Consider the following 14,344-nt stretch of genomic DNA (forward strand, 5'->3'; position numbering starts at 1 on the left):
CCAGCACCGTCCTCCAATGTCCATCACTGTGCTCCTCCATCCAGCACCGTCCAGCACCGTCCTCCAATGTCCAGCACCGTCCTCCAATGTCCATCACTGTGCTCCTCCATCCAGCACCGTCCTCCTCCGTCCAGCACCGTCCTCCAATGTCCAGCACTGTCCTCCAATGTCCAGCACTGTCCTCTCCACTCAACCCTCTGAACAATGACTAGAACTCACCAAATAATGGACACACTAATGCAGAGGCATGATTATGAGTTCATAAACTAACACACCAACATGCTATAGATGTTGATCAATACCACAAAGATGCCAAAGTACAACGGTTAAAAAACCACCATCAAATCAATATGATACACTAAATGCTACTGTTGAGAAGAACAGTCCAAACAAACAAAAAACTACAATTAAAAAGGTAAATAAACTACAAATCCCATCTGGCGTTGCGCCCTATATAGCTGTCCCTGCTCATTCCTGACTCATTTAGAATTTCTAGACAAATCTGACGGAGTAAACCAAATCTCCAGAGAGAAATATTCTTTAAAAAGTCATGAACAGTCCAAATCACGTTCTTCATGAAATGTGATGACATTTTGGATGAAAACAGGTCAAAGTGTAATGATCAAAGTATGAAAAGTAACTGTTGTTTCTACACGTTTGATCCTAAAGTCTCTGGTCCCCGGGGTCAAACACTTGGATTCATTATTAAGGTGACATCACAGGTTAACTCTCATTTTAATACACCAATGGTAACGTGATATTCTCGTAACTAATTTAAATAACAACCACATCGGAGAAGATGTGTTTGCAGAGGGGTGTGCTTTATATAACTAGATAGCTACTCTACTGGTGCCACAATTTGACTGTAGGATGTCAGCATATATAATACAATGTTTAACCTATTCATTTATGGCAAATATACTTATACTTTCATCTGTGTCTGTTGTTAGCTAGTTACTGGCTAGCTAGGTCTTTATGTGTGTTGTTACCTAGTTACTGGCTAGCTAGGTCTTTATGTCTGTTGTTACCTAGTTACTGGCTAGCTAGGTCTGTCTGGTTTTACCTAGTTACTGGCTAGCTAGGTCTTTATGTCTGTTGTTAGCTAGTTACTGGCTAGCTAGGTCTTTATGTCTGTTGTTACCTAGTTACTGGCTAGCTAGGTCTGTCTGGTTTTACCTAGTTACTGGCTAGCTAGGTCTTTATGTCTGTTGTTAGCTAGTTACTGGCTAGCTAGGTCTTTATGTCTGGTGTTAGCTAGTTACTGGCTAGCTAGGTCTTTATGTCTGGTGTTAGCTAGTTACTGGCTAGCTAGGTCTTTATGTCTGTTGTTAGCTAGTTACTGGCTAGCTAGGGCTTTATGTCTGTTGTTAGCTAGTTACTGGCTAGCTAGGGCTTTATGTCTGTTGTTAGCTAGTTACTGGCTAGCTAGGGCTTTATGTCTGTTGTTAGCTAGTTACTGGCTAGCTAGTTACTGGCTAGCTAGGGCTTTATGTCTGTTGTTAGCTAGTTACTGGCTAGCTAGGGCTTTATGTCTGGTGTTAGCTAGTTACTGGCTAGCTAGGTCTTTATGTCTGTTGTTAGCTAGTTACTGGCTAGCTAGTTACTGGCTAGCTAGTTACTGGCTAGCTAGGGCTTTATGTCTGGTGTTAGCTAGTTACTGGCTAGCTAGGGCTTTATGTCTGTTGTTAGCTAGTTACTGGCTAGCTAGGGCTTTATGTCTGGTGTTAGCTAGTTACTGGCTAGCTAGGGCTTTATGTCTGTTGTTAGCTAGTTACTGGCTAGCTAGGGCTTTATGTCTGGTGTTACCTAGTTACTGGCTAGCTAGGTCTTTGTCTGGTGTTACCTAGTTACTGGCTAGCTAGGTCTTTATGTCTGTTGTTAGCTAGTTACTGGCTAGCTAGGTCTTTATGTCTGTTGTTAGCTAGTTACTGGCTAGCTAGGTCTTTATGTCTGTTGTTAGCTAGTTACTGGCTAGCTAGTTACTGGCTAGCTAGGGCTTTATGTCTGTTGTTAGCTAGTTACTGGCTAGCTAGGGCTTTATGTCTGTTGTTAGCTAGTTACTGGCTAGCTAGTTACTGGCTAGCTAGGGCTTTATGTCTGTTGTTAGCTAGTTACTGGCTAGCTAGGGCTTTATGTCTGGTGTTAGCTAGTTACTGGCTAGCTAGGTCTTTATGTCTGTTGTTAGCTAGTTACTGGCTAGCTAGTTACTGGCTAGCTAGTTACTGGCTAGCTAGGGCTTTATGTCTGGTGTTAGCTAGTTACTGGCTAGCTAGGGCTTTATGTCTGTTGTTAGCTAGTTACTGGCTAGCTAGGGCTTTATGTCTGGTGTTAGCTAGTTACTGGCTAGCTAGGGCTTTATGTCTGTTGTTAGCTAGTTACTGGCTAGCTAGGGCTTTATGTCTGGTGTTACCTAGTTACTGGCTAGCTAGGTCTTTGTCTGGTGTTACCTAGTTACTGGCTAGCTAGGTCTTTATGTCTGTTGTTAGCTAGTTACTGGCTAGCTAGGTCTTTATGTCTGTTGTTAGCTAGTTACTGGCTAGCTAGGTCTTTATGTCTGTTGTTAGCTAGTTACTGGCTAGCTAGTTACTGGCTAGCTAGGGCTTTATGTCTGGTGTTACCTAGTTACTGGCTAGCTAGGTCTTTGTCTGGTGTTAGCTAGTGACTGGCTAGCTAGGTCTTTATGTCTGTTGTTACCTAGTTACTGGCTAGCTAGGTCTTTATGTCTGGTGTTAGCTAGTTACTGGCTAGCTAGGGCTTTATGTCTGTTGTTAGCTAGTGACTGGCTAGCTAGGTCTTTGTGTCTGGTGTTACCTAGTTACTGGCTAGCTAGGGCTTTATGTCTGGTGTTAGCTAGTTACTGGCTAGCTAGGTCTTTATGTCTTTTGTTAGCTAATTACTGGCTAGCTAGGTCTTTATGTCTGTTGTTAGCTAATTACTGGCTAGCTAGGTCTTTGTCTGGTGTTACCTAGTTACTGGCTAGCTAGGTCTTTATGTCTGGTGTTACCTAGTTACTGGCTAGCTAGGTCTTTATGTCTGGTGTTAGCTAGTTACTGGCTAGCTAGGTCTACATCTGTCTGGTGTTAGCTAGTTACTGGCTAGCTAGGTCTTTATGTCTGTTGTTAGCTAATTACTGGCTAGCTAGGTCTTTGTCTGGTGTTACCTAGTTACTGGCTAGCTAGGTCTACATCTGCCTGGTGTTACCTAGTTACTGGCTAGCTAGGTCTTCAGCCAGCATGGAACAAAAGGAGGGTAAGGGTCGTTCAAAACTCAGATGCAGTTGTCATGTCAACACATCCGTCAGTGCTGCTGTGAACTGCATCACAAGGGACATGCCAAATGGTGGATGTATGAATTTTAGTTGTTGACATAATTGATGCATTTTCAATGCTGTTTGAGTTACCTTGTGTATCACCACAATGGCTTGAGATGATTTCACTCCCAGGGTAGCCTAGTGGTTAGAGTGTTGGACTAGTAACCGGAAGGTTGCGAGTTCAAACCCCTGAGCTGACAACATTTACATTTAAGTCATTTGGCAGACGCTCTTATCCAGAGTGACTTACAAATTGGTGAATTCACCTTATGACATCCAAGGTACAAATCTGTCTTTCTGCCCCTGAACAGGCAGTTAACCCACTGTTCCCAGGCCGTCATTGAAAATAAGAATTTGTTCTTAACTGACTTGCCTGGTTAAATAAAGGTAAAATAAAAAACACTGCTCACTGTACCCAAGTTGCTTGACATCGGCTTTCAAAGAGCTGTCAGTCAAGGCGAAATCATGAATATAACTTCCCCGCCCACTCAGCCTGTCTTTTCAAACTTCCTAGTAAGTTAGTTAGCCATGAGAGAAAAGGTACTTTTCCAGAATGACTGTTCTGTCTGCGTTCTGTCTGTATTTAGGAGACACTAGAACAGCGGATGCTGGGGGAGCCCATCTGTGTCAGTACTTTATCCAGCCACTGGAGGGGGCCATTGAGGTGCAGCTCAATCCAACAAGGGGTGCTGGTTACGGTCTGTTGCCTGAGGGAAGGAGGGAGATTAATGAAAATGTGTTCATCTTTTGTATAAAACAGCAACACAGCAAACCTGTTTTATCACTAGCTAGTAAACATTACAGATAACAATTCAACAAACATCAACTTGAATCAATAACATTTCATAAATCAAACCATTTTTTTTATCAAGAAAAAGTAGAATCTCATGTCTGTTCAACTGATGTTTAGCCTACATCTCAACTCTAAATTAAAATGTTCTACCTACATCTTGTGTGGTTCTATGATGTCTGTTTTGCTAGTTGTGTGTTTGAAACATGACTCAGGGCAGTGACGCCAGGGAGAGTCCAGTGGGAATCCCCTTCCGTGTACTCTAGTCCGTCTGAACACGATCACCTCTGTCCCTCCCTCCCCCACGTCCTCTGCCTCCTACATTCCTCCCCCGTTAGTCAACTCTCTCTCCCGCCGTCTCACACCCTACCCCCCCCCCCCCCCCCCATCCTCTCGCTCTCTCCCTCCTCTCCAAGTCTGTCGCCGCCGCAGAGCGCACACGCAGTGACCACACACACACACACTCTCTTTTCCTGTCTTTATCCTCCTTGTGGTTGCACGACTCCAGGATTCTTGGAGTCGATTCAGATTCCTGCGGTTTGACTCGAAGGAGTCGACTCTTGCCTGACTCCCAAAAACAGGCTGAAATGGATGAACACACACGTGCACACCAGCTCATGATTGCAGAATCCTACGTTTGGCGTTCCAGATGAATGACCTGAACACGATGCTGTCCATCTGCTCTTCAACAGCCAATCAAAATGCCTGTTTCAATATGGAAGGTGACGTGTAGGAAGTTGAATATTTCAGTGATATTTCTGCTATGTGCATGAAGCCATGGGATGATGCGAAGCTCGACTCTGATCGGAATGTTATTATATATTCTGCACATCTATCGTTCCAGTGTTTTAATTGCTATACTGTAATTATGTCGCCACCATGGCCTATTTATCGCCAACTCCCTTATCTCACCCCATTTTCACTCACTGTATATAGACTTTTTGTTTTCTTTTTTTCTACTGTATTATTGACTGTATGTTTGTTTTACGCCATGTGTAACTCTGTGTTGTTGTATGTGTCGAATTGCTTTGCTTTATTCTTGGCCAGGTCGCAGTTGCAAATGAGAACTTGTTCTCAACTGGCCTACCTGGTAAAATAAAGGTGTTCTCAACTGGCCTACCTGGTTAAATAAAGGTGTTCTCAACTGGCCTACCTGGTTAAATAAAGGTGTTCTCAACTGGCCTACCTGGTTAAATAAAGGTGAAATAAATAAAAAAAATTAAACATATTATTATCCATATTATGGAGGAAAGCTAAACATCTAGAGGACCTCTGGAGGTTGTTGTCCTGTTGGAAAGTGAACCTTCACCCCAGTCTGAGTTTCTAAGTGCTCTCGAACAGTTATTCATCAATGATCTCTGTACTTTTCTCCGTTCTTTTTGCCTCGATCCTGACTAGTCTCCCAACTGAAAACCATCCCCGCAGTATGATCCTGCCACCACCATGCTTCACCACATTCAGGCCAAACAGTTCAATATTGGTTTCATCAGACCAGAGAATCTTGTTTTTTTTATGGTCTGAGAGTCCTTTAGGTGCTTTAGGAAAACCCCAAGCGGCCTGTCATGTGCCTTTTACTGAGGAGTGGCTTCCATCTGGCCACACTACCATAAAGTCCTGATTGGTGGAGTCCTGCAGAGATGGTTGTCCTTCTGGAAGGTTCTCCCATGTCCACAGATGAACTCTGGAGCTCTGTCAGAGTGAATATCAGGTCCTTGGTCACCTCCCTGACCAAGGCCCTTCTCCCCCGATTGCTCAGTTAGGCCGAGCGGCCAGCGCTAGGAAGTCTTGGTGGTTCCAAATTTCATTTAAGAACGATGGAGACCACTGTGTTCTTGGGGACCTTCAATGCTGCAGAAATGTTTTGGTAACCTTCCCCAGATCTGTGCCTCGACACAATCCTGTCTCGGAGCTCTACAGACAATTCCATCGACCTCATGGCTTGGTTTTTGCTCTGACATGCACTGTCAACTGTGGGACCTTATATAGACAGGTGTGTGCCTTTCCAAATCATATCCAATCAGTTGAATTTACCACAGGTAGACTCCAATCAAGTTGTAGAAACATCTCAAGGATGATCAATGGAAACAGGATGCACCTGAGCTCAATTTAGAGTCTCATAGCAAAGGGTCTGAATACTTATGTAAATAAAGTATTTAAAATATATATATATATTATACATTTGCAAACATTTCTAAAAACCTGTTTTCGTCAATATGAGGTATTGTGTGTAGATTGATGAGGAACATTTTAATTTAATCCATTTTAGAGGCTCTAGAGTATTGTGAGGTCATGAATGGAGTATTGTGATGTCATTATGGGGTATTGTGAGGTCATTATGGAGTATAGTGATGTCATTATGGGGTATGGTGTGTGGATTGAATAGGAACATGATTTATTTAATCCATTGTAGAATGAGGCTGTCACGTAACAACATGTGGGAAAAGTCAAGGGGTCTGAATACTTTCCGAATGTGCTGTATGTTATCTGCTCCGTGCCATAGGCTTCCTTTAGCTGACAAGATAAGCTTATGAATCCCATTATTTTATAAGAAGAATCTCATTTAGAAATGTTTAAAATCTATACATTTTATATATATATATATATATATATATATATATATATATATATATATAAAATAAATATACCCCGTTTTCGTGGTATCCAATTGGTAGTTACAGTCTTGTCTCATCGTTGCAACTCCCGTACGGACTCGAGAGAGGCAAAGGTCGAGAGCCATGAAACACGACCCAGCCAAGCCGCACTGCTTCTTGACACAATGCCCATCCAACCCGGAAGCCAGGCGCATCAATGTGTCGGAGGAAACACCGTACACCTGGCGACCGTGTCAGCGTGCCCTGCGCCCGGCCCGCCACAGGAGTCGCCAGTGTGCATTGGGACAAGGTCATCCCTGCCGGTCAAACCCTCCCCAATTGTGCGCCGCCCCATGGGTGTCCCGGTCAGAAGACAGAAGGCGTCTCATTCCTAAGCGGTATGACGGCTGCGTGGTCCCATTATACTTGCATACTATTGTTTGTACAGATGAATGTGGTACCTTCAGGCATTTGGAAATTGCTCCCAAGGATTAACTCAAATGATGTCAATTAGCCTATCAGAAGCTTCTAAAGCCATGACATCATTTTCTGGAATGTTCCAAGCTGTTTGAAGGCACAGTCAACTTAGTGTATGTAAACTTCTGACCCACTGGAATTGTGATACAGTGAATTATAAGTGAAATAATCTGTCTGTTAACAATTGTTGGAAAAATGATTTGTGTCATGCAGAAAGTAGATGTCCTCACCGACTTGCCAAAACTATAGTTTGTTAACAAGAAATTTGTGGAGTGGTTGAAAAATGAGTTTTAATGACTCCAACCTAAGTGTATGTAAACTAGTTTTAATGACTCCAACCTAAGTGTATGTAAACTAGTTTTAATGACTCCTTACCTAAGTGTATGTAAACTAGTTTTAATGACTCCTAACCTAAGTGTATGTAAACTAGTTGTAATGACTCCTAAACTAAGTGTATGTAAACTAGTTTTAATGACTCCAACCTAAGTGGATGTAAACTAGTTTTAATGACTCCAACCTAAGTGTATGTAAACTAGTTTTAATGACTCCTAACCTAAGTGTATGTAAACTAGTTTTAATGACTCCTAACCTAAGTGTATGTAAACTAGTTTTAATGACTCCTACCTAAGTGTATGTAAACTAGTTTTAATGAATCCTAACCTAAGTGTATGTAAACTAGTTTTAATGACTCCAACCTAAGTGTATGTAAACTAGTTTTAATGACTCCTAACCTAAGTGTATGTAAACTAGTTTTAATGACTCCAACCTAAGTGTATGTAAACTAGTTTTAATGACTCCTGGCCTAAGTGTATGTAAACTAGTTTTAGTGACTCCAACCTAAGTGTATGTAAACTAGTTTTAATGACTCCAACCTAAGTGTATGTAAACTAGTTTTAATGACTCCTAACCTAAGTGTATGTAAACTAGTTTTCATGACTCCTAACCTCAGTGGATGTAAACTAGTTTTAATGACTCCAACCTAAGTGTATGTAAACTAGTTTTAATGACTCCAACCTAAGTGTATGTAAACTAGTTTTAATGACTCCTAACCTAAGTGTATGTAAACTAGTTTTAATGACTCCTAACCTAAGTGTATGTAAACTAGTTTTCATGACTCCTAACCTCAGTGGATGTAAACTAGTTTTAATGACTCCAACCTAAGTGTATGTAAACTAGTTTTAGTGACTCCAACCTAAGTGGATGTAAACTAGTTTTAATGACTCAACCTAAGTGTATGTAAACTAGTTTTAATGACTCCTAACCTAAGTGGATGTAAACTAGTTTTAATGACTCCTAACCTAAGTGTATGTAAACTAGTTTTAATGACTCCTAACCTAAGTGTATGTAAACTAGTTTTAATGACTCCTAACCTAAGTGTGTGTAAACTAGTTTTAATGACTCCTAACCTAAGTGTATGTAAACTAGTTTTAATGACTCCTAACCTAAGGTATGTAAACTAGTTTTAATGACTCCAACCTAAGTGTATGTAAACTAGTTTTAATGACTCCTAACCTAAGTGTATGTAAACTAGTTTTAATGACTCCTAACCTAAGTGTATGTAAACTAGTTTTAATGACTCCTAACCTAAGTGTATGTAAACTAGTTTTAATGACTCCTAACCTAAGTGGATGTAAACTAGTTTTAATGACTCCTAACCTAAGTGTATGTAAACTAGTTTTAATGACTCCTTACCTAAGTGTATGTAAACTAGTTGTAATGACTCCTAAACTAAGTGTATGTAAACTAGTTGTAATGACTCCTAACCTAAGTGTATGTAAACTAGTTTTAATGACTCCTAACCTAAGTGTATGTAAACTAGTTTTAATGACTCCAACCTAAGTGTATGTAAACTAGTTTTAATGACTCCAACCTAAGTGGATGTAAACTAGTTTTAGTGACTCCAACCTAAGTGGATGTAAACTAGTTTTAATGACTCAACCTAAGTGTATGTAAACTAGTTTTAATGACTCCTAACCTAAGTGGATGTAAACTAGTTTTAATGACTCCTAACCTAAGTGTATGTAAACTAGTTTTAATGACTCCTAACCTAAGTGGATGTAAACTAGTTTTAATGACTCCTAACCTAAGTGTATGTAAACTAGTTTTAATGACTCCTAACCTAAGTGTATGTAAACTAGTTTTAATGACTCCTAACCTAAGTGTATGTAAACTAGTTTTAATGACTCCTAACCTAAGTGTATGTAAACTAGTTTTAATGACTCCTAACCTAAGTGTATGTAAACTAGTTTTAATGACTCCAACCTAAGTGTATGTAAACTAGTTTTAATGACTCCAACCTAAGTGGATGTAAACTAGTTTTAGTGACTCCAACCTAAGTGGATGTAAACTAGTTTTAATGACTCAACCTAAGTGTATGTAAACTAGTTTTAATGACTCCTAACCTAAGTGGATGTAAACTAGTTTTAATGACTCCTAACCTAAGTGTATGTAAACTAGTTTTAATGACTCCTAACCTAAGTGGATGTAAACTAGTTTTAATGACTCCTAACCTAAGTGTATGTAAACTAGTTTTAATGACTCCTAACCTAAGTGTATGTAAACTAGTTTTAATGACTCCTAACCTAAGTGTATGTAAACTAGTTTTAATGACTCCTAACCTAAGTGTATGTAAACTAGTTTTAATGACTCCTAACCTAAGTGTATGTAAACTAGTTTTAATGACTCCTAACCTAAGTGTATGTAAGCTAGTTTTAATGACTCCAACCTAAGTGTATGTAAACTAGTTTTAATGACTCCTAACCTAAGTGTATGTAAACTAGTTTTAATGACTCAACCTAAGTGTATGTAAACTAGTTTTAATGACTCCTAACCTAAGTGTATGTAAACTAGTTTTAATGACTCCTAACCTAAGTGTATGTAAACTAGTTTTAATGACTCCAACCTAAGTGTATGTAAACTAGTTTTAATGACTCCAACCTAAGTGGATGTAAACTAGTTTTAATGACTCCTAAACTAAGTGTATGTAAACTAGTTTTAATGACTCCTAAACTAAGTGTATGTAAACTAGTTTTAATGACTCGCCCTAAGTGGATGTAAACTAGTTTTAATGACTCCAACCTAAGTGTATGTAAACTAGTTTTAATGACTCCTGGCCTAAGTGGATGTAAACTAGTTTTAATGACTCCAACCTAAGTGTATGTAAACTAGTTTTAATGACTCCAACCTAAGTGGATGTAAACTAGTTTTAATGACTCCTAAACTAAGTGGATGTAAACTAGTTTTAATGACTCCTAACCTAAGTGGATGTAAACTAGTTTTAATGACTCCTGGCCTAAGTGTATGTAAACTAGTTTTAATGACTCCTAACCTAAGTGTATGTAAACTAGTTTTAATGACTCCTGGCCTAAGTGGATGTAAACTAGTTTTAATGACTCCTAACCTAAGTGTATGTAAACTAGTTTTAATGACTCCTAACCTAAGTGTATGTAAACTAGTTTTAATGACTCCTAACCTAAGTGTATGTAAACTAGTTTTAATGACTCCTGGCCTAAGTGGATGTAAACTAGTTTTAATGACTCCTAACCTAAGTGTATGTAAACTAGTTTTAATGACTCCTAACCTAAGTGTATGTAAACTAGTTTTAATGACTCCAACCTAAGTGTATGTAAACTAGTTTTAATGACTCCTAACCTAAGTGTATGTAAACTAGTTTTAATGACTCCTGGCCTAAGTGTATGTAAACTAGTTGTAATGACTCCTAACCTAAGTGTATGTAAACTAGTTTTAATGACTCCAACCTAAGTGTATGTAAACTAGTTTTAATGACTCCAACCTAAGTGTATGTAAACTAGTTTTAATGACTCCTAACCTAAGTGTATGTAAACTAGTTTTAATGACTCCAACCTAAGTGTATGTAAACTAGTTTTAATGACTCCTAACCTAAGTGTATGTAAACTAGTTTTAATGACTCCTAACCTAAGTGTATGTAAACTAGTTTTAATGACTCCTAACCTAAGTGTATGTAAATTAGTTTTAATGACTCCAACCTAAGTGGATGTAAACTAGTTTTAATGACTCCTAACCTAAGTGGATGTAAACTAGTTTTAATGACTCCAACCTAAGTGTATGTAAACTAGTTTTAATGACTCCTAACCTAAGTGGATGTAAACTAGTTTTAATGACTCCTAACCTAAGTGTATGTAAACTAGTTTTAATGACTCCAACCTAAGTGTATGTAAACTAGTTTTAATGACTCCTAACCTAAGTGTATGTAAACTAGTTTTAATGACTCCAACCTAAGTGTATGTAAACTAGTTTTAATGACTCCTAACCTAAGTGTATGTAAACTAGTTTTAATGACTCCTAACCTAAGTGTATGTAAACTAGTTTTAATGACTCCTAACCTAAGTGTATGTAAACTAGTTTTAATGACTCCTAACCTAAGTGGATGTAAACTTCAGACTTCAACTGTATCTGTGTTCCCAGTCATGTGGAATCCATAGTTAGGACCTAATTCATTAATTTCAATTTACTGATTTTCTAAAATGAACTTTAACTCAATAAAATCTTTGAAATTGTTGCATGTTGAATTTATATTTTGATTCAGTGCACAATATTCTGACCATATTAACTAATGTATATAGGTCCAGACTACAATATTCTGACCATATTAACTAATGTATATAGGCCCAGACTACAATATTCTGACCATATTAACTAAAGACTACAATATTCTGACCATATTAACTAAAGACTACAATATTCTGACCATATTAACTAAAACAATTAAGGAATTTCACAGCTTCCCCAGGCTTCACAGCTTCCCCAGACTTCACCTCTTCCCCAGACTTCACCTCTTCCCCAGACTTCACCTCTTCCCCAGACTTCACCTCTTCCCCAGACTTCACCTCTTCCCCAGACTTCACCGCTTCCCCAGACTTCACAGCTTCCCCAGACTTCACCTCTTCCCCAGACTTCACCTCTTCCCCAGACTTCACCTCTTCCCCAGACTTCACCTCTTCCCCAGACTTCACCTCTTCCCCAGACTTCACAGCTTCCCCAGACTTCACAGCTTCCCCAGACTTCACAGCTTCCCCAGACTTCACCTCTTCCCCAGACTTCACCTCTTCCCCAGACTTCACCTCTTCCCCAGACTTCACCTCTTCCCCAGACTTCACCTCTTCCCCAGACTTCACCGCTTCCCCAGACTTCACCTCTTCCCCAGACTTCACAGCTTCCCCAGACTTCACAGCTTCCCCAGACTTCACAGCTTCCCCAGACTTCACCGCTTCCCCAGACTTCACCGCTTCCCCAGACTTCACCTCTTCCCCAGACTTCACCTCTTCCCCAGACTTCACCTCTTCCCCAGACTTCACCTCTTCCCCAGACTTCACCTCTTCCCCAGACTTCACCTCTTCCCCAGACTTCACCTCTTCCCCAGACTTCACCTCTTCCCCAGACTTCACAGCTTCCCCAGACTTCACCTCTTCCCCAGACTTCACAGCTTCCCCAGACTTCACCGCTTCCCCAGACTTCACCTCTTCCCCAGACTTCACCTCTTCCCCAGACTTCACCGCTTCCCCAGACTTCAACGCTTCCCCAGACTTCACAGCTTCCCCAGACTTCACCTCTTCCCCAGACTTCACAGCTTCCCCAGACTTCACCTCTTCCCCAGACTTCACAGCTTCCCCAGACTTCACCGCTTCCCCAGACCTCACAGCTTCCCCAGACCTCACAGCTTCCCCAGACTTCACCGCTTCCCCAGACTTCACAGCTTCCCCAGACTTCACCGCTTCCCCAGACTTCACCTCTTCCCCAGACTTCACCTCTTCCCCAGACTTCACCGCTTCCCCAGACTTCACAGCTTCCCCAGACCTCACAGCTTCCCCAGACTTCACCTCTTCCCCAGACTTCACCTCTTCCCCAGACCTCACAGCTTCCCCAGACTTCACCTCTTCCCCAGACTTCACCTCTTCCCCAGACTTCACCTCTTCCCCAGACTTCACAGCTTCCCCAGACTTCACCTCTTCCCCAGACTTCACCTCTTCCCCAGACTTCACAGCTTCCCCAGACTTCACCTCTTCCCCAGACTTCACAGCTTCCCCAGACTTCACAGCTTCCCCAGACTTCACCTCTTCCCCAGACTTCACCTCTTCCCCAGACTTCACCTCTTCCCCAGACTTCACCTCTTCCCCAGACTTCACAGCTTCCCCAGACTTCACCTCTTCCCCAGACTTCACCTCTTCCCCAGACTTCACAGCTTCCCCAGACTTCACCTCTTCCCCAGACTTCACCGCTTCCCCAGACTTCACAGCTTCCCCAGACTTCACCTCTTCCCCAGACTTCACCTCTTCCCCAGACTTCACCTCTTCCCCAGACTTCACCTCTTCCCCAGACTTCACCTCTTCCCCAGACTTCACAGCTTCCCCAGACTTCACCTCTTCCCCAGACTTCACCTCTTCCCCAGACTTCACCTCTTCCCCAGACTTCACCTCTTCCCCAGACTTCACCGCTTCCCCAGACTTCACCTCTTCCCCAGACTTCACAGCTTCCCCAGACTTCACCTCTTCCCCAGACTTCACAGCTTCCCCAGGAAACTCAACGTATTGTAGCATCACGTGGACAAAAGAATAGCGGAGTTCGCTTCTGCTGCATTAGTTCACGGTAAAAACAAAACAGAAAAGAAAATGACCCGGGGTGGCGGTGCTTCATGGTACCATGTATGTGTGTGGTCGTCCTTACCGGTACTCGGTGCCCCAGCCCTTCACGAAGCTCATGCGTATGGTGCACATCCTGGTGAGCTGGTAGACGGCCTCAAAGCCCTGGTTCACCGACTGGGCCAGCAGAGCTGCAAACTCCTGGTTATTGAATATCTTCAGGTTACAGCCTGAGGGGAAATCACATCACACTATGTCCAGACATGTTCATCAGGAAATAAAACATGTTAACGTGTGTGTGTGTGTGTGTGTCTGTGTGTCTGTGTGTCTGTGTGTGTGTGTGTGTGTGTCTGTGTGTGTGTGTGTGTGTGTGTGTGTCTGTGTCTGTGTCTGTGTCTGTGTGTGTGTGTGAGAGTGTATGTGTGTGTGTGTGTGTGTCTGTGTGTGTGTGTGTGTGTGTGTGTGTGTACCTGGAGGGACCTTGCAGACAGTGGCAGGGTGCCAGCCATAGCGTTGATTACAGTTGGGACTCTGGACAAAGATGGCACTGTCACTAAGA

General features: G+C 41.5%; 1 protein-coding gene across 1 annotated transcript in view; it reads right to left on the reverse strand.

The window, feature by feature from the left end:
* Positions 1 to 650: 650 nt before the first annotated feature.
* smad3b (SMAD family member 3b) overlaps positions 651 to 14,344 on the reverse strand; it is a 34,704-nt gene continuing 21,010 nt past the window's right edge. The window contains exons 7-9 of the mRNA XM_064990198.1: positions 14,256 to 14,344; positions 13,871 to 14,015; positions 651 to 4,017 (exon numbers count right to left, since the gene is read on the reverse strand). The exon at positions 14,256 to 14,344 is cut by the window's right edge and continues 49 nt beyond it. Of these exons, the coding sequence (XP_064846270.1) occupies positions 3,894 to 4,017; positions 13,871 to 14,015; positions 14,256 to 14,344 (358 nt within the window). The 3' untranslated portion in view covers positions 651 to 3,893. The remainder of the gene's footprint in view (positions 4,018 to 13,870; positions 14,016 to 14,255) is intronic.

Source organism: Oncorhynchus masou, chromosome 15 (assembly GCF_036934945.1).
Source record: "Oncorhynchus masou masou isolate Uvic2021 chromosome 15, UVic_Omas_1.1, whole genome shotgun sequence".
Lineage (NCBI taxonomy): Eukaryota > Metazoa > Chordata > Actinopteri > Salmoniformes > Salmonidae > Oncorhynchus > Oncorhynchus masou.